Genomic DNA, 24,990 nt, shown 5'->3' on the forward strand with positions numbered 1-24,990 from the left:
AGTTCTTAACTGATGACTGCATCTGATTAAGAACCATGACGTCAATTGGGTTTATTACAGTGTTACTGTAAAACTCTTTTTCCAGATTATGGTACATTTCGTTACTAAAAATATCCCACCAATGCTTCTGAAGAAACCCTATACTTCTGCCGATAAAATGTCTGGTTCGACAAGTATCAATATGTCATTAACTATTCCTCAGGGGCATTGGATTGCTCAGAGTCTCAGCTTGTCTGAGCAAGTTACTGAATATTTTTGTAAAACTTCATGCCTGAGCACTCATTACTTAAGATTAGTATTCAGGACTTTAGACCTCAATGTCAAGAACCAGTAACATTGACAATGACAACAAACAGTGCTCTGTCTTAAAAAAATACATAATTTCACAAAATCAGGGTCCTTTTTGAAATTAAATCCCTTCAATTATTGATCCTTATGTTTTTAACATTTCTAACCCGAGTAAACCAGTGTTCTTACAGCACCACCAAGTGAGTGATAGTTGAAACTACATACTGGTTTGAGTTCAGTCACGTCCCATTGAAGATATTCAGCCACATGCATCATCTGACTGATGATCTGGTCAAGTTCCTGGAAAAGAGGGGAATACCATTTTAACTTTTAAAAAATTCAATCTAAATCTCTATGTTTAGTGCGCATGCTTATCCTTTTGCAAATGCTTCAACTGAAGCTTATATTAACTGTTAAATATGCTTTTGTCCTTACAACAGTGCTTTAAGAAATATCGCAAATCACGGATGCTATCACGTAAATGTTTATAATACCAGACATGTGATGTCATGCAGATTCAGATCCTTAAGCACCTCTTTCACCTAGATTGTCTCATCTGAACTCAACTTGCTCACAGCATCACATTTTTAATGAAAACACAGTCGATTGTCTATGTAAATGTTGCCATAGCCCCAGAGGACTATAGGCTGTTTGCCCCTTCAAAAGAGCACTGACTGACTGTGGGCGGTATGGTAGCATAGTGGTTAGCATAGTTGCTTCACAGCTCCAGGGTCCCAGGTTCGATTCCCAGCGTGAGTCACTGTCTGTGGGGAGTCTGCACGATCTCCCAGCGTGTGCGTGGGTTTCCTCCGGGTTCTCCGGTTTCCTCCCACAGTCCAAAGATGTGCAGGTTAGGTAGATTGGCCATGATAAATTGCCCTTGGTGTCCAAAAAGGTTAACTGGGATTACTGGATTACGGGGATAGGGTGGAAGTGTGGGCTTGGGTAGGGTGCAGACCCAATGGGCCGAATGGCATCCTTCTGCACTGTAAATTCTATGATTCTATTCTATGGTGGTAATTTAATCTGAGGGTCACCACACCTCAGGCGAGGGATCAGGTTGAGAAGGCATGACTAACCTCAGCCGGTATAGCAATTGAACTCCTATTAATCGGCGTTGGTCCGCATCACGAACCAGCCATCAACAAACTGAGCTAACCGATTCCCCATTCTATAGTTTAAGATGAATAGAAGCCAAATGCTTTATCAGTGACCAGTTTGCTAATGCAACTATACTACCCTGAGCTTTCACTCTCAGCCCCACTCTCATTGCCATCGGTCCATCTATGAGCTTCCACAATGTTCTTAAAGGACTCAAAACAGACTTCAGGAACAACAGCCTGGATCTTGAGAGTTTGGCAAAACAAGTGGCTGAGTTTAGCATCACTCAGCGATGTCTGACTCAGAAGTGCTCAGATTAGTGTTTGGAAGATGTTGGATAATAAGTGTGACAGCCAATTAACGCAGGAAGGGTGTGCAGCACTCCAAATCGATGATCAGGAGAAATTCAAAATCAGCCCTTTAGCTCTCTTTGTCTCTCTACAGATGGCCGAGATTTTGGAGCCAGGAGGTGGGGAAGACCCCTGGCCAAGAACAACCCCAATGCTTGATGACTCTCTATGAATCCTCCGCGAGGTTTTAAGTGATAGGTGGAAAGTCACCTGACCACTGACATGAAGCAGAGGCCTTCAAGCCAGACAAGAGCAGCCTGGAAATGTTGCAACAGAGGTCAGCATCATATTTTTATAATGATATGAAGGCATCAATCACTCATAAGAAATTGAGTAAACATGTTGTGGGTTCAATTATTTGGACTAGACTGAGAACATATATACATGGGTGGAAACCTAGAAGCATCAGCAGCAGAGCTGTGTGTGTTGTGTCTACTCATGGACCAAGTGAAACTGAGCCTGATCCAGATGAAACACTTCCCTTCCAGTGATGGCATGCTGCAATTCTCTAAAAGGATATTAGAACATTAGACAGCCTTGGACTCATCCAGTGAACCTCACCGCAATGCCGGAGAGGGTTCAATCACCTACTGAGGTCTGTAAAGGTGAACGTGTCACCATTCGAGACATGGCCTACATGGAAGGGTGTGATGTGGGTCAATAATGGGATTATCCTGGGTATTGCAACACCTATTAGTTGGCAAAGAGCATGGATAAATGTACGATGGCAACATTATTGTCCATGCATTTGAAAGTCTGATTGTAGCACTGCATCATCATTACAATCTCCCTCTTTTCTTGCTGAAGAAAAGGGTGTAAAATGCCTTAGAAAGGAGGGAGACCAGCGGTGGTGTACCAAATTTGGCCATCCTGACAGCCATTGAGATGCTCCTGGAGTTGTTTGCCAACAATTGGAAATGATTCATAGGCCGAGGTAAGATTGGAGGAACGCCCTGTAGTGGTGAGATTTCAAGAGCACATTTCTATAATTCCTACAAACATTGCTGACTGGACTAGGAAGGTAAACTGGGGAAGGTAGCAGGAAGGTAACATTGATGGTTTATGACTTGGGAGGTTTGTCGTACTTGGGATGGAAAGTGTGTCTTTATGTTGAATGGTCAAAGGTTCAAACACTGGTTCACATCTCCAATCGTTCCAGTGCTTGCAATGAGGTAGCCTGTCTCTGCAAATTCACCTCAAAGAATGAAAATGCTCTTAATTTTCCTTTCTGTTTCCCACACAGGTGCAACATCAGCAGCTGCTGGTTCTAACCCAGAGACAGAATGCAACATCTGTGGAGGAAGAGGAAGCCTCAGGGGGTGCAGTGTCAGTCACAGCCTTGCTCCGCACCAAGCACCAGCATGGACACACACACCTTGGTTACTATGCATGACTCAACTATGATGGAAAGAGTAGTGGAAGCACATCACAGTCGCACAGCTCTTAGAGACTGAGATGGAGCAGTCCTCAGGAAGTTGGTGGAAGTGCAGGAGGCGATTGAGATGCTGAGCTCCAGACTGATGACAAGCCTCGAGAATAGTTTGACAGGCAGGAGACGCTGGACATACAGCACGAGGTACATGGAGATGTAACGGAGATACGGGAGGGATTGCGCATACTGTCACGGACATTGGAGTCCAACAATGCCATGAGCTCGCACTCAGCAGAATGCATGTCCCCCCCCCCATTGAAAGACTAGTCCGACTGTCATGGAAGTCCAAAGCCAGCAGTGCACTGATGGGATACTGGTATTCTGACCTGTATTCCATCATCTTGTCTCTGAGCTTCAGGGCAAAGAGCCAAGGCAAGTGGGGGATGAGGAGTCTGGAGTCCCTCCCAGGAAAGCAAAGAGGGCCAAAAGGACGTTAACAGTTGTGAATGAACAGCGGCTAACATCATCGGGAAGGGGGGGGTATCTCTCAGGGCACTTCTGATGGGAACAGCTTTTCCTCCGCCCCTCTGCTACTGCGTAGAGACTCCCAGAATGTTGGGGCCCTCATGGCCTCAGTGTCATAATATACACCAGTATATCATGGTGCAGACACATACACACACACTGATGGACATGCAGTGGGACCAATCAGCATACACAACACCGCAGCCAATCACCAGTGAGAGCACACGCACTATAAAGACAGGGGACAGGAGTGCATCACCTGGTTAGGACGAGGCAAGGGTCAGTTAAAGCTGGTATTGCATTTACCCACAGTTCAAGTATGTTAATGTAGTTAACCTTATAATAAAATAGAGTTGCACCACTTCCAGTGTTGGTGACCTGTTTGTGATCCAGAACACCCAACACATCACTCAGGTGACCAGAGGGTGGGTGCTTGAGACATCCCAAGCGAGGGTTATAAGGGCCAACAGCCTGTCTCCACAGCAGCTGGCAGTGGAGGGGGTGGAGGGTATCATTCCACAGCACCCACAAAAGGATGAAGAAACCCCACAGTAGTCATAAATTTTAAAATTTGAACATAGTTTTGATGTATTTTAGCTATTTCAGATGCTGTTAACGGAGTTTTTGTTCATGCGGGTTTAGCTGCTGTTATAGTAATTTGTGTGTATGTGGGTCCCCACTCTATTGGGTCACTCACATTGCTCTCATCCGGTCCTGGTGGTCATGGCAGGGAGCTAACAGAAGAAGTTGTCAAAGGTCAGGAAAGTGATAATGAGCAGCAGGAATTCTTCCATTGGAAACTTTTAAGCATCAGACCATTTATTTTCTAATGGGTATTTTTTAAAAGAGTTCAGGGTCTCTGCCTTCACCACCAACTTAGGCAGCGAATTCCAGACTTCCACTACCCTCTGCGTAAAAAATAAAAAAGTCCTTCCTCATGTCCCCTCTACACCTTCTGCCATTTATCTTGAATCTATGTCCCCTAGTTCTAGAATTCTCCACCAAGGAACCAACTTTATCCTGTCCACCCTTTCTCTTCCCCTCATAATTTTCTACACCTCAATTAAGTCACTCTTCAGCCTTCTTTGTTCCAGGAAAATACACCAACCTGTCCAATCTCTCCTCGTAGCTACACTTTTCTAGCCCTGGAAACATTCTTGTAAACCTCCTCTGCACTCTCTCCAGAGCAATAATGTCCTTCCTGTAATGTGGTGACCAGAACTGCACTTCTCCTCCTCACTGGAGGAGGTGCCTCCAACAGAATGGATAATTCCCATACCAGAGCTTAATTATGGCACAAATGGTGCAATGCTCAATGTTGATGAGAATGCTTTGTTTTTACCCGCTCCCCTGAGGAAATGATCTGATGGAGGTATGTTATGAACATTTCCAACACCAGTTAAGCTTCACGGCTGTAGCAGCAGACTCTTCTGTTACAGTCAGCCAGAGTCCTGCAGTCTTTGTGTCCATTTTTTCAACTGTGCATGAAACAAACGTCCTTCCCACCAACCATGTTTCCTGTCCACAGACTGCATTATAGAACTATAGAATAGAACGGTTCTATAATGCAGTCAGTGGACAGGAAACGTGGTTGATGGGAGGAACGTTTTGTTTCATGCACACTTGGAAAATAATCATGTCGTGGGCAATGTTTGATATCCAGTAAATTGGCTTCCAAACAAGCTTAAAAGGCTTGTTAATACGATATTTAAGATGGGAGGGGAGGGTGCAATTTCTGCACATTTTCCCCATGTATGCGTGGGATTCCTCCTGGTGCTCCGGTTTCCTCCCACAAGTCTCAAAAGACGTGCTTGTTAGGTGAATTGGACATTCTGAATTCACCCTCTGTGTACCTGAATAGGTGCCGGAATGTGGCGACTAGAGGCTTTTCACAGTAACCTCAATGCACTGTTAATATAAGCGTACATGTGATACTAATCAAGATTAATATTATTACCATATAATGGTGGACTGGCTCTCCAACCCCACATCATGATGCCGGATTATACATGTGTGCAGGATTGTGACAGTCCCATTTTGCTATCATATAAATCGTACAATTTAGCCCAAGGACTGTGCATCATGAACCTTTGGACTCATCGCAGCAGCCAGGGGGCGGGATTCTCTCAGCCCAGGCTGGACCGGAGAATCGCCGGGACAGGCGCGAATCGCACAACGCTCTGATGCCGGTCTGTCGATTCTCCAGAGAGCAGAGAATCGGCGCCATTGGCGCAGACGCGGTCGACGCGTGCCAGTCGGGGGCCACCTGACACGCCCCCCCTCCGATTCTCCGCCCAGGATGGGCCGAGTGGCCGCGCAAAAATCCCGAGTCCACGTGTGGTCTTACCCGGCGGGACCTCGACGTGCATGCATCCAGGGGTGGCCTGGTGTGTGTGTGTGTGTGTGTGTGTGTGGGGGTGGCAGTGGTCCGACCCAGGAGTGCTTCCGCTGTGGCCTGGCACGCGATTGGCGCCCACCGATCGGCGGGCTGGCCTCTCGGGCTAGGGGCCTCTTTTGTTCCGCACCAGCCCCTGTAGCCCTACGCATGTTGCGTCAGGGCCGACGCAGAGAAGGGAGCCACCGCGCAGGCGCGCAATCGCGGCTGTTCCACTGCGCATGCGCGCATTGGCGCCAGTCCCACTGCATATGCGCAGACCTGCGGCGCCCATCTGCGCCGGAATCGGCAGCTGGAGCGGCGTGGGGTGCTCCAGTGCGCTGCTGGCCCCCTAGAGGGGTTAGAATCGCTGCTCCTGAGGGCATGTTGAAGCCGTCGAGAAACGCAACGGCATTTACGATGGCGTCAACACTTAGCCTCAGGAACAGAGAATCCTGCACAGGACATCTGGCCTTGATGCAAAACACTCTCATCCGCTTAAATACATTCCCTGTACATTGGAAAGTTGCACAGCAAGGCTAATCTGCAAGATGTAAAATGGTCCATTTTGGTAGGAAGAATAAAAAAGAAACTTATTATCTAAATGGTGATAGATTGGAGGTCTCTGAGAATCAGAGGCAACTGGGTGATCTAATGCATGAATCACATAAAGCGAGTTATGCAGGTCCAGCAAGTAATTAGGAAAGCCAATAGAATGTTATTTTCTATTGTGAGGGGGATTGAATACAAAAATAGTGACGTTGTGCTTCAGTTGTACAGGTCATTGGTGAAACCACCTCTGGAATACTGTGTAAAATATTGGTCTTCTTATTTAAGGACAAATATAAATGCATTAGTTGAAGATCAGAGATGCTTTTCTAGACTTACACCAGGAATTGTAGAATTGTCTTATGAGGAAAGGTTGTACAGGTTAGGTTTGTATCCACTGCAGTTTAGACGAATATGCGACTTGATTGAAACCCTCATGACCCTGAGGGAACTTGACAGGGAGGATGTGGAAACGGTGTTCGATGTTTCCTCCTGTGGGAGAAGCTAGAACTAAGCGTCACTGTTTAAAAATAAGGGGCGGGATTCTCCCCTACCCAGCGGGGCGGGGGGTTCCAGCGTAATGGAGTGGCGGGAACCACTCCGGCGTCGGGCCGCCCCAAAGGTGCGGACGTCTCTGCGCCTTTAGGGGCCAACCCCTCACCTTGAGGGACTAGGCCCGCGCCGGAGTGGTTTGTGCTCCGCCGGCTGGCGGGAAAGGCCTTTAGCGCCATGCCAGCTGGGGCCGAAAGGTCTTCGCCGGGCGACGCGGATCGGCGCATGCGCGGGAGCGTCAGCGGCTGCTGACGTCATCCCCGCGCATGCGCAGGGGAGGGGGGTCTCTTCCGCCTCTGCCATAGTGAAGACCATGGCGAAGGCGGAAGAAAGAGAGTGCCCCCACGGCACAGGACCACCCGCGGATCGGTGGGCCCCGATCGGGGGCCAGGCCACCGTGGGAGTACCCCCCAGGGCCAGATCGCCCTGCCCCCCCCCCCAGTACCCCGGAGCCTGCCCGCACCGCCTTGTCCCGCCATTCAAAAGGTGGTTTAATCCACGCTGGCGGGACAGGCATTCCAGCAGCGGGACTTCGGCCCATCGCGGGCCGGAGAATCGGCGGGGGTGGGCCAGCCGACCGGCGCGGTTCGATTCCCACCCCCGCCGACCGGCGCGGTGCGATTCCCGCCCCCGCCGAATCTCTGGTGGCGGAGACTTAGGGACACAGTGGGAGCAGGGTTCACGCGGCATGGGGTCGGAGAATCCCGCCCCAGGAGTCGCTCATTTAATTCAGAGATGAGGAGAGTTTTTATCTCTCAGAGGGTTGTGAGTTATTGGAACTGTCTTCCTCAAAAGGCAGTGGAGGCAGAGTCTTTGAATATATTTAAGGAACTAGATAACTCTTCATTAACAAGAGGGTGAAAGGTTATTGTGGTTAGGGAGGAATGTTGGGTTGAGGTTTCAGTGAGATTATCTGTAAACTTATTGAATGGCTGGACAGGCTTGAAGGTCTACTCCAGCTCCTTACTCATATGTGATTAGTTGATAGTACTGTAATGGGTGAACCAAGAGCTCTTAAACAAGATCATTCAGAGGCTAGTAGTAGTCACTGTAATGTTAGATGTGCCTCCAGTTGTTGTCAGGACATTGCATGATCCTCCACCTAGAGGTCTCAACCATAATCAGCTCATCAGAGGTACAGGACAAATTTCCACTACAGTTGTTTCTCCCTCTTCATGAGCATTTAACACAGCCTTTCATTGAGGAATAGGAGACACATATCCTGTCGGTCATTGGGTATAGGGGAAGCATATGTCTTGGTCTTAAAATCACATGTGCACTTTAAATAGCACTAAACAGGTTTTTATCTCCCTTTTCCATGAACAGTGTTTGGTGGACAGGACCATTCCAAGGAGACAGAGATGGCAGTTCAATTTGAGTGGAGGGAATGTGTGGCATGTTCTTGTAACACCGGCGAGAGGGAATATTTCAGAAAAAGTAAGATGGTCAGTGGCAGGAAGTGTCCACCGCTTTGAGTTTTCAGTCACAAGAGTCCGCACTAATCTCCCTGCCTGATATCAGTCTGTCCAGATCTTCCTTCTCATTTGTTGTCCTCTTCCATAGAATAGTATCCCTACAATACAAAAGGAGGCCATTCAGCCCATCGAGTCTGCACCGGCCTTTGGAAAGAGCACCCTACCCAAGCCCACACCTCCACCCGATCCCCGTAACCCAGTAACTCCACCTATCCTTTTTTAATCGAAGGGGCAATATATCATGGCCAATCCACCTAAACTACACATCTTTGGACTACGGGAGGAAACCGGAGCACCCGGAGGAAACCCACGCAGACACGGGGAGAAAGTGAAAGCTCCACACAGACAGTCACCCGAAGCTGGAATTGAACCCGGGATCCTGGAGGTGTGAGGCAGCAGTGCTAACCACTGTGCCGCCCAGTGAGCTACTTCAATCTGTCATGTACATATTTCCCATTTGACGACAAAATTATGCATGCAACAGTTGATGTTGGCTATGGAAACTTTGCCAGGACAGTAGGTCCGTTTGCTGCCCGGGTGGTTCCTCATGATATGATAGTTGCTCGAGTATCCCTCTGATGTCCTTCCTTGTTACTCAAGTGCTGATACATGGGCCTCCTCGTAACGATGTACTGCTGCATTGTGATTGGGTTTGTGAGCCATGGTCACAGAGCTTTACCTCTCAAAGGGAGCTTGTTGGGACTATCAGCTAATGCACGCACTGTGGAGTTACGCAGAAGAAAACTCTCAAGGTGGCAGGACGGTGGTACAGTGGTTAGCACTTGTGCCTCACAGTGCTGACGACCCAGGGTTCGATCCCGGCCCCCTGGTCACTGTCCGTGTGGAGTTTGCACATTCTCCCCATTGTCGTGTTGGGTGTTCTGATGTACAAACGATCCAACACGGCTGGAGATGGTGTAACTCAATTTTATTGACTACTTAACTGCAACAGCACACTGCTAACTTGGGTACGTGTATTACCAGCTAATCTGTGGACCCTGTCCTATTACTATCTGGGTGAGGCACTCAGCACATGGTGAATGTCTGAGTGGCAGGTTCTGAGCTCGGTGCTCTGAGCTGGCTGCTGCTGGAATCAGCGGGAACTGTGGTGTTCCCTGTTTTATAGTGCGTGTGCTCTCACTGGTGATTGGCTGCGATGTTATGTGTGTGTTGGTTGGTCCTACTGCATGTCCATCAGTGTGTGTGTGTTTGCACCATGATATGCTGATCTAAATATCATGGCATCCCCCCTTTTCGCAAAGAATATGTGCCTACATGATAATAAATAAAGAAGTGTGATGAGTGCATCTAATCATGTGTGTGCAATATTTACAACAATATGTACATGTGGCTATACTATATACACAGGAAGGTGCCAGGTGCAGAAACTAACTATGTTACACCAAGAACGAAACCAATGTCATTAACAAACAATAACAAAATCTTAAACAGTATGGCAAAACGTCTGAAACAGTACGTCAGAACAAGTCAGTGAGTCCAATATGAAAATGTTCATAAATTAAGTCTCTCAGGTGGGCGACAAATTTGGGTTGACCGTCAGGGTGGCACACCATTCGTCGTCCGGATCAATGCTGTGCACTGACAGCGGCTGGTGCATTCGACTCGGGGACAGCTTGTTCTTGTTGATGACAGCAACGCGGAAGGGCTCCCTGTTCTCAGTGGCACTGGTCTGTGTGACGTCGGGATCGGACTCGGTGAACGTGGGTTGAATTGCCCAAACGTTTCTGCGAAGCTGGTAAAACGGGTACGAGTTGGCAGGGTGAGCTGCTCGACAGCAAACAGCATAGTGGCCCAACCTGCCACAGCATAGGCATTGTCACGCTTTGGCAGGACATTGCCGCTTTAAATGGGCAGAGCCACAGTTGCCGCATGTCGTGACGTCAGTGCGTTCGTTGCGCCACCGCGCATGCGCGGTGTGGTCTTGCATAGTGCGCGCCTACGCATCGCGTTCCTCTGTGTCAGCGTCGCCTCTTTTGGCGCGTACAAGCGCGGGAGGCCTCGGAAAGTGCATGAATTGGCCGGCCTCCTCCAGGCCGCGGCCCGGGAGCTACTCGATCGTCTGGACACTCTCCGCCTCGTGGGGCCCGTGCCGCGCCGTTTCGGCCGCCTGGATGTGTGAGTACCGGCTGATGGATTTCTCATGGAGGACGCAGGTCTCGACGGCAGTCGCCAGGGTGAGTTGCTTGACCCGAAGGAGCTGCTGGTGCAGGGTGTCCGACATGACTCCGAAACTATCTGGTCGCGTATCATGGAGTCAGAGGTGGTCCCATAGCCACAGGACTGCGCGAGGATGCGGAGGTGTGTTAAGTAAGACGGGAAAGGTTCGTCCTTACCTTGCAGGCGCTGCTGGAACAGGTACGTCTCAAAGCTCTCGTTTACTTCAACGCTGAAGTGTTCGCCGAGCTTCAGGAGCACCGTCTTGTACTTGGTTTTGTCCTTGCCGTCCGTAAATGTAAGGGAGTTAAAGATGTGGATGGCGCGTTGCCCCGCCGTGGAGAGAAGAAGGGCAATCTTCCTGGTGTCCGATGCAATCTCCCTGTCTGTGGCCTCGAGGAAGAGTTGGAATCGCTGCTTGAACAGTTTCCAATTGACCCCCAGATTGCCAGCGATTCGGAGCGGAGGCAGCGGGTTGATGTTCTCCATGGTGCAGGACGGCAGATTGCTGATGCGATGCAGGTAGGTCTCACAGGCGCTGGCTTGCATCCACTTCTGGTATCATGTCGTGTTGGGTGTTCTGATGTACAAACGATCCAACATGTCTGGGGATGGTGCAACTCAATTTTATTAACTACTTAACTATAGCAGCACACTGCTAACTTGGGTACGTGCATTACCAGCTAACCTGTGGACCCTGTCCTATTACTATCTGGGTGAGGCACTCAGCACATGGTGAATGTCTGAGTGGCAGGCTCAGAGCTCGGTGCTCTGAGCTGGCTGCTGCTGGAATCAGCGGGAACTGTAGTGTCCCCTGTTTTTATAGTGCTTGTGCTCTCACTGGTGATTGGCTGCAATGTTATGGGTGTGTTGGTTGGTCCTACTGCATGTCCATCAGTGTGTGTTTGATTGCACCATGATATGCTGATCTAAATATCATGACACCCATGTCTGCGTGGGTCTCACCCCCACAACCCAAAGATGCGCAGGGTAGGCGGATTGGCCACACCAAATTACATCTTGATTAGAAAACAATAATTGGGTACTCTAAATTTATTAAAAAAAGAAAAAAACTAATTGCTGGAAAACAACAGTACAATAATTCTGTGGTCTAAAACCACCTGAAGATTTATGAAAGGCATTCTTTTCCATCTATGTGCATCCAGGCTGCTTAAGTGGGAGCGCTAATGACCACATAGGTTCCCTGTGTAAAATTTGGGGTCTTTGGGCTAGCTACAGCTGATAAACAATCTGCCTCTGGCAGAGCTCGGTAAAGGTTTCCATATTAGCTCATCTGTTTTTTTGTGTACTCAACAGCCCGCTATTCCGAACACTGACCATAGCAGCTTCCAAAATCTTTTCCATTCTTCAAGAATTTTTTGAAGTTGTCAATAATTGCTTTGAAGTCTTTTTAATGAATGATTGAGATAAGCTTTATATATAATCCAGTAAAGTAGAAAGAACTTTCATTAATTTGGCATCTTTCATAACCAATGAATGACTGTTGGAATTGTCACTGTAGTTTTGAGGACCACCATGTCAGTGAATTTGCAGACAGCAAGGTGACAATTCTGGATATCCAGGTAAGTTGTACGTTGGTCATTTTGACAAATTATGAGTAAATAATCAAACCTTCTTGTATCTTGCAACAAATAGTTTTCCAATTAAAACAAGGTAGCTTTGGGCTATTTCAGCACAGCGTACTAGCATTCTGTCTTTGACAAAAGTAAAAAGGTAACTTGATTGAAACATATATGATCCTGATGGATCCTGACAGGGTGGATGTGGATAGGATGTTTCCTCTTGTGGAAGAATCGACAGCTGGAATTCACCGGCCGTTCGCTGGTGGCGGGATTCTCTGCTCCTGACGGCAGTGCACCCCCGCCCACGGGTTTCCCGGCGGCATGGGTTGGCTTCAATGGGAATTCCCATTGACAGTGATGGCAGCAGAGAATCCCGCCGCCAGCGAACAGCGTGCCACCTCCCTCCGCCGGGGAACATGCGGTTGGGAGGCCGGAGAGTCCTGGCCTAGAACTTGGGGTCACTGTTTAAACAGGGCGTTTCCCATTTAATACAGATGTGAGGCAAAATGTTTTCTCCCAGAGGGCAGTGAATCTTTGGAACTCTCTTCTTGAAAAGGTGATGGAGGCTGATTCTACGAGTATTTTTAATGCAGAGGTGGATAGGTTATTGGTAAGCAAGGGGGTGATGGGTAGGCGGGATGCAGATTTGAGTTATTGTCAAATCAGCAAAGATCTTCTTAAATGGTGAAGTAGGCTCGAGGGGCCAAATGGTCTGCTCCAGCTCCTTATTCGTATGCTTGTATTGGAAATTCTGAAAATTTGTAGTAAAGACAGAAAATGCTAGAAATGCTCAGTAAGTCTGTCAGTGTCTGTGGAAAAAGAACTAATGTTTCAAGGTCTGTTACCTTTCACCCGTGTTTTGCTGAAAGCCACAGATCTGAAATGTTGGGCGGAATCTTCCCTGCAGGTTTGTCTTCAAGATGGGATTGGGAGAAATTTCTAAAATAGTGTTGGGTCAGTGGCCCGAGATGTTCTTGCCTCTGGACGATTTGGAGCAGATATCCTTTCAGAGGGTACCTCAAAATGTCCAATTCCTCCTCCATCAGTGACCCTGCAGCCTCTGGGACCTGCCCAATGTCCTTAATTCGACAGTGTACCCTGAGGCGACCTCTTAATTAGGCAGCTCCAGGAAGGCTTCGCAGGCATGCATCCTGATAGTCAGCACAGGGTCAGGACCCAAAGAGTCTCCCGAATCACATTCATAGCCTATGGCAGAAGATTCCACCCATTAACTCAGTTACTCTGTCTGCAAATGCTGCCTCGCCCCCTGAGTATTTCCAGCATTTTCTGTTTTCATATTGTTTGTGCTGTCTGAGTATTATCGAGGGAAGGACTTGTGTAAATAAGGAAGTGACTGGGAAGACATTGAGTACAAGTGATTATGATATGGGGCTGCTGTAATAAAGACAGGCTGAGGGATCCATTAACCATACATCAGAAAGGTAGTGGTTAATTAAATTACTACCCAAAAGATTTAAGAAACATTAAGTCAGGAAGACCAGTTTGTTATATATCAAGGAGCATAGTTTTGAACACTTCTTTAAAGGACTTGAACGGTTTTATTGTGAACTATAAGAGGTTGACCAGCAGTGGAATGTTAACACACACCAACAGCAAATATGATAGAAGACCAGTTAAGTTGTTTTAATGGTGCTAACCAGGGCACTGGAATAACTCCCTGTTCTTCTTTCAGAGGGATCTTATATATCCACCTGGACAGGCAGATAGAGTTTTATTTAGATATCTCATCCAATACACAGTTCTTTCTTGTGTTTCTAAGTGGAAAGCTCTTTTCTCTGCTGTTTGATTAGAATATCCCTCAGACTGTTCAACCATTATACTAGATTGTCAGCTGACAACACACTTTATAGGTTGAAACCTTGAAAGGAAGGAAATGGAAAATATTTGCATGGCAGTCTTTCCTTGTACTTATGTTCATATGTTTAGCTGAACTTGTTGAAAAATATTAATTTGATACATCTCTGTACAACTTTCTGTGCTGATGCATTTTGGATTAGAAGACCTAACAATAGCTTGTCTAAAAGTTGTATCTCTAAATATGGAAAGCCAGTTGCTAGCTGCCAGTACATGTAACAGAATAGGCAGTTCGTGTCATGTGGAAGATGCTCGATAATAACCACTGCATCAATCTTAATTATATAGTAATATGGTCAAATATACATTTTGAGCAGGGATTGCTGCAAATGTTATGCATAATGGCTGCCAGTGTATGGCGTGCTGCTGTTACGAGCTGATACGTACCTTTTCATTACTGGCAGAAAGATCTTGAGTTATTGGTATCTGGTCTCCACATGTTGCCATTATTATAATTTGAAGTCCATTATTAGGGAGGAATTAAAAGTTTATTTTCACTTATGTAACTTATTTAAGCAAGTTATCACCATTTTTGATATATATATACATATTTGGTGAGAAGAGAATAAATATTTTACTTGCATCCTGGAAAATGTTCCACTTTCCTACACTAACTTATCCAGCGGAGCTTCTCAGTGCAGCAAATGGGATTAAGTGCAACCTCGGCTGGGCATTCTCCACCAATGCCGTTGATCCACCCGAATGGCCGTTCGATAGCCTCTGGTGTTTCACGGCGCTCCGAGAGTGCGGGAATTACCCGGCTAACGCGCATGCTATGGGACTCTGTTCCCATCCGGGTAGATCGCGCCCTCAGAGGGAGCTGTTGTTTCTGTAGATATCACCTTGTTTATGTCATTATATTGCAACAGTGCACGAAGATGGTAGAATGCTATTCATTTTACTGGGAGGGGTCCTGATATGTGTCTGTAGGAGCTGATTGTGTTTTTCCATATTCCTCATGAACTGTTTTTGAAGCAACCTACAATCTGCATCCAGGGTCATTCTTGGAAAGGTACAAAGTCAACAGGAACATTGGGTTGAGTCCCTTTATTTATGGTAGCGTTGAGAACTTCCTCACATCGGTGTGAGCTGCAACAGCTTTAACTTAGTTTATCACCTTGACCATTTGATAATGAATGAAACTCAGGACCAAAAGTGATGTGACACCTGCTTTAATTCACTGCACTACAATGTGGCAAAGCATAAACAGTGGTGAAAAAATGTATTGTTTTTAGAAAAAAAACTTCATATGACAACTCTATTTGTCACAAATAAGCAGGCTTCAACTGTATAAGTACAGTAGCATACAACAAATATAAATAACTTTTTTCATCAACAGATCCTTACCGAGCTATCCAGCGACCCATTTCCATCAGTGTCATAAAGACGAAACATGACTAAAAGAAGGAAAAATAAAGTCATTCATCTTTGCAAACCATCCCTAATGTAGTATTATCAAAACCCTATCAAAAAGGGTACATGCAGACATGCTCTACATAAATTATCCCTCGTTTCATCAACTCATCTCCCTGAATTTTTCCTTTATGGGTTGTACATACAGGAGTTAGTCTTCTACAAAAGCAAATTACTGCAGATGCTGGAATCTGAAACAAAAACAGAAAATACTGGACAATCTCAGCAGATCTGACAACATCTGTGGAGTTAGTCTTGATAAACTGGACGATAAACAAATCTTTTAACAATTTCCATATGGCAACGGTTCTGATATAAAACATATTCACATGTCAAATAGAGACAGGGTTTAATGATGTGGGGATTGGCTATCTTTATGACATGTTCAGAGAGGCCTGGGGCAGAATTTTCCCGAAAAATGACGAAGTGTCATTTCGGGTGTGGAAATTAGTGTGATTCGCGTTGGTGCCGACGTGACCCAGATTACAATCTTCAGCCACTTAGTCAAAATTATTTTCCCCAATGTGAAACACGCGACGACTGAGTCACTAGGCATCTGATTCACCTGCCCCAGGGGTCAGCCGAGCACTGCAATCAAGATCCTCAGCACTCACTCTCAGTCAAGCCAGGAGGATGGTAGTAAGGAGACCCGCGCCGAGGATCTCGGAGGGGGCCCTGGCTAGACTTCTCAATGCTGTGGAGGAGATGCGAGCCACGATATTCCCACATGTTGACAGGAGATCCCCGAGCAATGTCGCCAACCCCACCTGGGAGGCAGTGGCAACAATAGTGAGTAGTGAGTGGAAGCAACATGACCAGGAGGACAGGGATCCAGTGCCGAAAAAAGATGCAAGGGTGAGTTACCACCTGTCTCCTCCTGGTTGTCTGTCACCCCAGAAAGTCAGCGTTAACCCACTTGCTGCCACCTTGCAGCCTCCCAACACCCAACCGCCCATCATCATCCTTAAAATCTCTTTCTGCCTCAGCATGGTAGCCATGAATGCCTGTTGACCTCGACCCTAGACCCGCCGGTACCTGGCTCACAATGTTTCCACAGGAGAAGATAGCCCAAAACAGAAGGGAAAGGGAGGAGTCAGTCGAGGGAATGCCTGAGTTCCGAATTCTCATTCACCTAGAGGAAAGGGCAAAGGAGCTCCGTGGGAGAGGGCTGGGAGCGTGCCGTCACTGACAGCAAGGTTGGCCTGTGGCACAGACCTGAGGGTCCACGGCACCTTCATCCAGAGGACCTGCCTCAAGTGAGTTGTTAAGTGCCCAAACTCTTATCAATGCCTTTGACTAAATCCATGGGGTGGATTCTCCACTGTCAGGATTCTCCGTTGCATCTGCAGCCCGGGGATTTCCCGACAGCGCGGGACTGCCAAAATGGGAAACCCAGCTGGCAAAATGGAGAATCCCGCCCCATGCCTTGCATGAACACCATCCAATGAGGCCGAGCAGAGATCCCTCTTCAGCGCTCAACAACACCTCGGAGGAGATTTCCGAGGCAGACATCAAAGAGGTGTCACATCTATTACTCACACCATCCACCATCACAGGGACAAGCAGACAGGATTCTGGTTCACTACCAGGTGAGCACCACACTTCTTCTGATGTACATCAGGTGGAGAAAGGAGTGTTCCAGGTATTGGGCTGTCAGAGGTCTGCTGGATCCCAGGACTCAGCTGTGCACCAGTCAGGTGCCATGCCTCTGGACAGGTTCCTCCTTCAGCTGTCTGAGATGTAAAGACAGAGCAGGGAAATCCAAAACGGGTTGTCAGCGACATTCCTGAAACTGCTAGGCCGATTGGCAGAATCCCAAAGCCTTTAGTCACAGGAGACATTGCCAGCATTGCATGGTACCCAGGCCAATACTGCAATGATGGCGACCGCATTGGAAAGCATGGGGCAAGATGTCAGAGCTATGTGTGGTGGAGTCCAAGGCATGGCTCGATCTCTGAAGACCATGGCTGAGGGCGCCAAGAGCATGGTCCAGACACAGGGGACCATTGTTGAGGGGCTCATGAGCTTTGTCAAGACACAGAGGACCATTGTTAAGGGCGGCATGGTAGCACAGTGGTTAATACTGTTGCTTCACAGCGCCAGGGTCCCAGGTTCGATTCCTGGCTTGGGTCACTGTCTGTGCTGAGTCTGCACATTCGCAACGTGACTGTGTGGCTTTCCTCTGGGTGCTCCCACAAGTCCCAAAAGACGTGGAAAGGGATTCTCCGGTCGCTGACTCCAAAATCGCGTTCGGCGATCAGCCGGAGAATACCTGTTTCCACCACTCTAAATTGGCATACATGCCGTATCGACAGCCTCAGGCCGTTGCCTGAGGCCCACCCCCCGATGCTCCGCCCCCGACCGGCCAAGCTCCCAACGGCGTCGGTTGCTTGTGCTATCATAGAACATAGAATTTAAAGTGCAGAAGGAGGTCATTCGGCCCATCGAGACTGCACCGGCCCTTGTAAAGAGCATCCCACTTAAGCCCCACACTTCCACCCTATTCCAGTAACGAAGTAACCCCACCTAACCTTTTTGGACACTAAGAGGCAATTTAGCATGACCTAATCCACCTAACCTGCACATCTTTGGACTGTTGGAGGAAAGCGGGTCTGTCAGAAACTCGGCGTGGCACCTGTGGTCTCAGTCCAGCACCACCACAGTCGGGGGAGGGCCGATCCACGGGCAGGGGGGACTTTGTCAGGGGCTGGGGGCACTGCTGGAGGGTGGTCCTGGGCTCGCGAGCTGGCCCAAGGGGGGGGCACTATTTTGCAGGTCGGTCCACGTGCGGCCAGTGCCATGTTGCACATGCGTAGCCACGGACCCAGCAAATCTCCGAGCCATATCGGCAGCTAGAGCCGGTTGCTCTACGCTGCCTTCCTGCTAGCGCCAGCCCCCAGCCAAATGGAGGATCGGTGGCCGTTATGTGCCGAATCTTCGGTTGTTAAACGCCATCATTTCCACACCGGCGTCAGGACATAATCTCAAAATTGGAGAATCCAGCCCGTGCTGTTAGGTGAATTGGACATTCTGAATTCTCCCTCAGTGTACCCAAACAGGTGCCGGAGTGTGGCGACTCGGGGATTTTCACAGTAACTTCCTTGCAGTGTTAATGTAAGCCTACTTGTGACAATAATAAAGCTAATTAATTAATTAATAATTGAGGGACTCCAGAGCTTTGTCCAGACACAGAAGACTATTGCTGAGGGCTTCGACACCATGGTGCACACATTGGCGGGACTCCAGAGCTGACAGTGCCAGGTGAGGTTGAGGCTTCTGGATCTCACTCCGGCTGCCCCTCCACCCAAGTAGTCATCCAGGGGTCCACGTGCACCATGAGGGAGGGGGAAGCACTAGAGCCCATTGTGGGGCCTTCCACCAAGGAGACTCTGGTAGTCGCCAGCCCTTCTGAATCGCCCTTCCCTGACACCGACGCATCTCAGGGGCAATGAACAGGACAGGGTGATGCACAACTCCAGTGATGCACAAAATTCAGCCAGGTCCCTCCAGGTCCAGGTCCTCCAGAGAACGTCCACCAGGCCATTTCAGGCTACAGGACGCAGAAGGCAAGCAGGCTGCCTTCACCTTTGATGTGCATCCTGCGAATACACCAAGATGTAGTGGCCAGCCTCACAAGATTAAGAAGTTCTCGGGGCTACAGAGTAGGTGCGGCTGAAGTTAGGCATGGGTAGTTAGGGGTTAAACAATGTGTCACTAACTTTGAAAGTTCAAAGCCGTAATGCCGCACTATATTTGACTTCTCTCTCACTGGGAAAGAACATCACGCCATCTGAACTCAGTTCTTCCCACATGCCTTCAAACCTGAGTGAACGGAAAGACCCAATGACACCCACAGTGACAAGTTTCCTGGAATGATGGGTCCATCACTCAGTGAACCCTTCGCTTTGCCCCTTTCTCCCCTTTGGAGCTGTAGAAAAAAGAATGTGGCCCCAACCCTCACTCAGCCATGAGACTGGGAGTCAGTGTGCACTCAGCAGATGGACAGGAGTCAGATCGAAGCAGAGCCTGAGGAGCATCACAGCTTTCCTCACTGAGAGTTGTCATCACCCCCTTGCCATGACATGAGACTTAGGAACATGGACAACCCAGGCCCAGCACCTTGATCAGATGTTAATTAACCCTTTGGTGGGGGGTCACAAGGGTCTTGGGGGGGGGGGGGGGGGGGGAGGGAGTTTGTGGAGCTGCCGGTCAACACTCCTCCTACTGGAAAAATCTGGAAGTGATGAGGGTATCCCTGATCCTCCTGCCCATACGCACCTTTGCCGCCACCTGTCCTCCATTGCTGGACTCTCACAGGTCCAAGGGGCCATTGATGGAATTCATGTGATGTTAGAGCACTGTGGCTTCAAGGAGTCCCCTTTATCAGTTGGAAGGGCTTCCATTTCCTTAATGTTCAGCTCATGTGCGATGACCACAAGAACATTATGCACACCTGTCCACAATTCCCTGGGCATGTGCATGATTCATCCTGGGCACTTGCAGATCACCGGGTCTTCGAGGACCACCGCAGGCTGCCAGAATGGCTCGTGGGGGACAAGGGGTACCGCCTTAGGTCTTTGCTGATGCTGCCAGTACAAAGGTCTGAGACCAATGCCCAAATAACTCAAATGTCTGCATCCCATGATTTAATTCCTGTCATGCCTTAACACTTAAGGCTCCTGGGCAGCCGTTGCATTATCTCTGAGGTAATGCCCATCACTGGTTGAAAGTCTTCCTGCTCAATATGTCCTGACTTATTGCCGAGTTAGTTACTCTGATTAACAACTTTGTCATTTTTGTTTGCATTGTTTCTACCCATGTCTTGTCCCAAAGATTACAGGAGTCTCTGTGTTGGGGCAAAGTGAAGATTAGAGAAGAAAGAACAACATAACATGGTGTGTTAATTTAAGGTAGACCTGATTTTGCTGATCCCAGTATATTTTGGAACCAGTGATCTAGTTACAACTTGGAAAAAAACTGAGCAAAAACTCTCTTAACTAAAAGATAGTCCCAATAAGTTCAATATGGGATTCAGGATACACCTATTTACCCAAGTGTGGTTAGACTGTGGAACTTACTATCACATGGAGTCATCAAACAGTACAGGTGTGTTTAAGGGAAGCTAACGACTTGAGGGCAAAAGGAATACAAGGATATAATGAGATGAAGTAAAGTGGGAGAAACCTTGTGAAGCATTAGCAATTGAGTTGAATGATCCATTCCTGTGCATTTGCCATTTAATGGCAAAAATTGTTAGCGCCGGTTTCCATCCAAAGGTTAACAGTCTCAGTTCAGAGAGACGACACATCAACAGGAAGATTGAACAAGCTGGGACTCTTTGTCCCAGAGAAGGAAGGCACAGAGGTAAATTATAAGGAGTTCAAAAGAGTCGACGTAGAGAAAATACCATTCATACAGCTCAATATCTGTGAGGAATTAGGAGAGGGTGTAAGACTGACAAACGGCGGTGACTCCCAACCCGGACCCTCCATTCCCCCATTGATCCCCCCCCCCTCCTCCATTCCCAGAACACGATGCCGGATGCAGCGGACCCCCCTCAACTGACCCCAGACCCTATACCCCAGACACCCGCACATAACATCACCTGGACCGGGCGATGGCCCCCTCCCCTTTGCATTCGCCCACTCTCCAGCCATGGACATGTTCCCGGAGCGTGTCCCATCCCCTGTGTGTTCAGCTGCTGCATGTGTGGTGTTGCCTCCCGCAATGTTCAGGCACAGTGTTCAGGCATCACGGCCTGATCGGGCGTGCTAGGCAATGACTCCCAAATGCTACATGGCCCTCCCACCCACAGGACTTCACGTGGGTTGAGTGAAGTGCTCACTTAACCACGGTTGCCAAATCCCGATTATTTATTTATTTAAAAAAATTATTTTTATTCAGGTTTTTATCGAAAGAAAATGTTTACATAATCATGAACAACATTTAACAAAACAAGGTGAACGTTAACATGATTAAAAAAAAAGAATATGCAGTAAGTAAACATTCCCCCACCCCCCCCCCGAGAATTGCTGCTGACGACATTTTAATGCTCTCCTAGAAAGTCGAGGAACAGCTGTCACCTCCGAGAGAACCCCATCATGGACCCTCTCAAGGCAAACTATTTTCTCAAAACTGAGAAACCCAGCCATGTCACCAACCCAGGTCTCCACACTCGGGGGTTTCGAGGCTCTCCACATTAAAAGGATCCATCTCCGGGCTACAGGGAGGCAAAGGCCAAAACCTCGGCCTCTTTCGCTTCCTGAACTCCCGGATCGGCAAGGCTGGCCTCGGCAGTCGGTGGTGGTTATGGGTGGTTGATGCGGCAGATGTGCAGGGACAAGGGTTGCCCCTGGAACAGGTACACATGATCCAGGGTTTGGCATGGTGGAGCTGCCTGCGATTGCATCGCCATTCCTCCCCCTCAGTGCCCCTGGGCTCTTTTCCTGTGAGCAAAGCTGGCCACTCACCTCCTCGTCTCCCCGCAGAAGCCCTTCCGCCAGGTTCACCTTTTTCAAAAGGAGTATTAATCGGCGCCAATGTGACCACTTGCTGGGGAGGCCACTGGATCATGGGAGGCCGTTGGCAATGGGGTGGCTCCCATTAATTGTATAGAAATAGGATTAAGTAGTGATAATTGGTTTCAAATAATAATAACCTTTATTAGTGTCACAAGTAGGCTTACATTAACACTGCAATGACGTTACTGTGAAAATCCCCTAGTCGCCACACTCCGGCGCCTGTTCGGGTACACAGAGGGAGAATTCAGAGTGTCCAATTCACCTGACAAGCACGTCTTTTGGGACTTGTGGGAGGAAACTGGAGTACCCCGAGGAACCCCACGCAGACACGGGGAGAATGTGAAGACTCCGCATAGACAGTGACCCAAGTCGGGAATCGAACCCGGGTCCCTGGCGCTGAGAAGCAGCAGTGCTAACCACTGTGCTACTATTCTGCCCTCGCCACACTACGGTGGGATCCCGATTTCGGCTACGGAAGTGGGCCGGTTGTATCGCAAACTGTTTAGCGCCTGGCTTGGTTCGCGTTTTCGGCCTCTCCCACTGTTCACCGGCATCGTTTTGCTCGAGCGTGAGAAACGAGGCCGGAGAATCATGCCTATCGAGTGGTTAAATTAGGTCACATTTGATTTCATCTTATTCCATGCTTCCAGCTATGACATTGTCATGTTCTCATTCAATGCAAGCAACTGAACCTGCACAGACAGTGACCCAAGCCGGAATCGAACCTGGGACCCTGGAGCTGTGAAGCACTTGTGCTATCCACAAGGCTACCGTGCTGCCCCAGATAGGTGTAGATAAGTCAGTCTGTCAAAAGATTGGCAGCAATGACACATTTTTACTGAATGCTGACCTGACCCACTGCATTCAATTTAATGGCAAGCATCATAATAATCAATTGCTTGTCATCGACAGACTGACCTATCTACACCAGAACACAATGTGTGACAATTACCACATTTGTCATTTACCCAGCATTTCTGAACACATGCAAAACTAGTTGCCAATATGTTAATGCCTACAGAAAGCTAGTTAACATATACAAAACAACAAATTATCTGAGGATGAATGGAGATAACAGAAAATAATCAAATCAAGGTGTTTTTTCATACATATGTGTGAAAATGTAAGTGTTGCGTTCTTGCTTTACATTCAACCTGATTTTCTGCAAAGTGGTAATGATGAACCTTAATAGGTCTCTCAATGGGAATATTATGTGCAGTATTAGGCTCTATGGTATGGTAAGGCTGTTTAGTGAGGGCACACCATAGATTGACGATGATGTTGCATGGAATGACAAAATAATAATATGAGGAAAGACTGGAACAGGGTCTAGTTTTGGTAGAGTAAGAAGCCTCACAACACCAGGTTAAAATCCAACAGGTTTATTTGAAATCACAAGCTTTCGGAACACTGATGAAGGAGCAGTGCTCCGAAAGCTTGTGATTTCAAATAAACCTGTTGGACTTTAACCTGATGTTTGAGACTTTTTACTGTGTCACCCCAATCCAGCGCCGGCATCTCCACATCATAGTTTTGGTAGAACAGAGTAGATTACTAGACAATATGGGAAAAGTGTTTAAAATTATAATATGGGACAGACTGGATATAAGCAGACTTTTTCCAATAATTGAGGGGTCAGAGCTGCACAATTAAGTGTGCTCGATTTAAAACAGAGGGCAGGAAAAATGTCTTCACAAACAGAGTTGTGGGGTTGTGTCATTCATTTCTGATTGAGTAAGTGTTTGAGGCAGAAACTACTTCAACTTTCAAGATTAGATTGAATACAGATGAAGGGATATGAAACAAGGTGGGTAAATCTGAATAACCCTTTGAGCAAGCAACTCATTTTAAACATGAAATGAACTGGCTGAATCAGTGACCTGTTTTTGTGCTAGAATTCTCATTTGTGAAGCTAAGAAATATCATGGGTGGGATTCTCCCCGTCCCGGCGGGGTGGGAGGTCCCGGCGGGATGGAGTGGCGGGAACCACTCCGGCGTCGGGCCGCCCCAAAGGTGCAGATTTCTCCGCACCTTTAGAGGCCTTGAGGGGCTAGGACCACGCCGGCGTGGCTTCTGCTCCGCCAGCTGGCGTGGAAGGCCTTTGGTGCCACGCCAGCCGGGGCTGAAAGGACTCTGCCAGCCGGCGCGGGTCCGCACATGCGAGGGAGCATCAGCGACTGCTGACGTCATCCCCATGCATGCGCAGGGGGGGGTGTCTCTTCCGCGTCGGCCATGGTGAAGGCTGTGGCCGAGGCGGAGGGAAAAGAGTGCCCCCACGGCACAGGCCCGCCCGGCGATCGGTGGGCACCGATCGTGGGCCAGAACACTGTGGGGGCACCCCCAGGGGCCAGATTGCCCGCGCCCTCCGAGGACCCCGGATCCCGCCCGCGCCACCAGTCCCGCCGATAAGGTAGGTGGTTTGATTCACGTCGGCGGGACTGGCATGACAGCAGCGGGACTTCGGACCATTGCGGGCCAGAGAATCGCCGGGGTGGGGGGCCGCCGACCGGCGTGGCGCGATTCCTGCCCCCGTCGAATTTTCAGTGCCAGAGAATTCGGCGGCTGGCCGCCCCCCAGTGATTCTCCGACCCGGCGGGGGGTCGGAGAATCCCGCCCAAGGAATTAAAATGCTTGTTGGAAATGCACGTGGATAAGGACGGGTTGAGCTATTCTGTGAAGGAATTAATTTTGCTTTTGCTGCAACTGGCATTGTACAGTTCTGAGTACTGCACCTCAAACAGGTTATACTGGCCTTAAAAGAATTGCATCACATATTCACTTGAATGTTATCGAAGCTCAAATCTTCAATCATGAGGAAAATAAGATAGGTGAAGAAA

The 24,990-nt window shown here is 48.3% G+C and overlaps 1 protein-coding gene across 3 annotated transcripts in view; it reads right to left on the bottom strand.

The window, feature by feature from the left end:
* dgkb (diacylglycerol kinase, beta) overlaps positions 1-24,990 on the bottom strand; it is a 1,346,936-nt gene that overhangs the window by 888,698 nt on the left and 433,248 nt on the right. For all 3 annotated transcript variants that reach the window (XM_072509150.1, XM_072509148.1, XM_072509149.1), the window contains 2 exons: positions 15,567-15,616; positions 514-588 (listed from right to left, as the gene is read on the bottom strand). In XM_072509150.1, coding sequence (XP_072365251.1) covers positions 514-588; positions 15,567-15,616 — 125 coding nt within the window. The remainder of the gene's footprint in view (positions 1-513; positions 589-15,566; positions 15,617-24,990) is intronic.

The sequence above is a fragment of the Scyliorhinus torazame genome, chromosome 6 (genome assembly GCF_047496885.1).
Source record: "Scyliorhinus torazame isolate Kashiwa2021f chromosome 6, sScyTor2.1, whole genome shotgun sequence".
Lineage (NCBI taxonomy): Eukaryota > Metazoa > Chordata > Chondrichthyes > Carcharhiniformes > Scyliorhinidae > Scyliorhinus > Scyliorhinus torazame.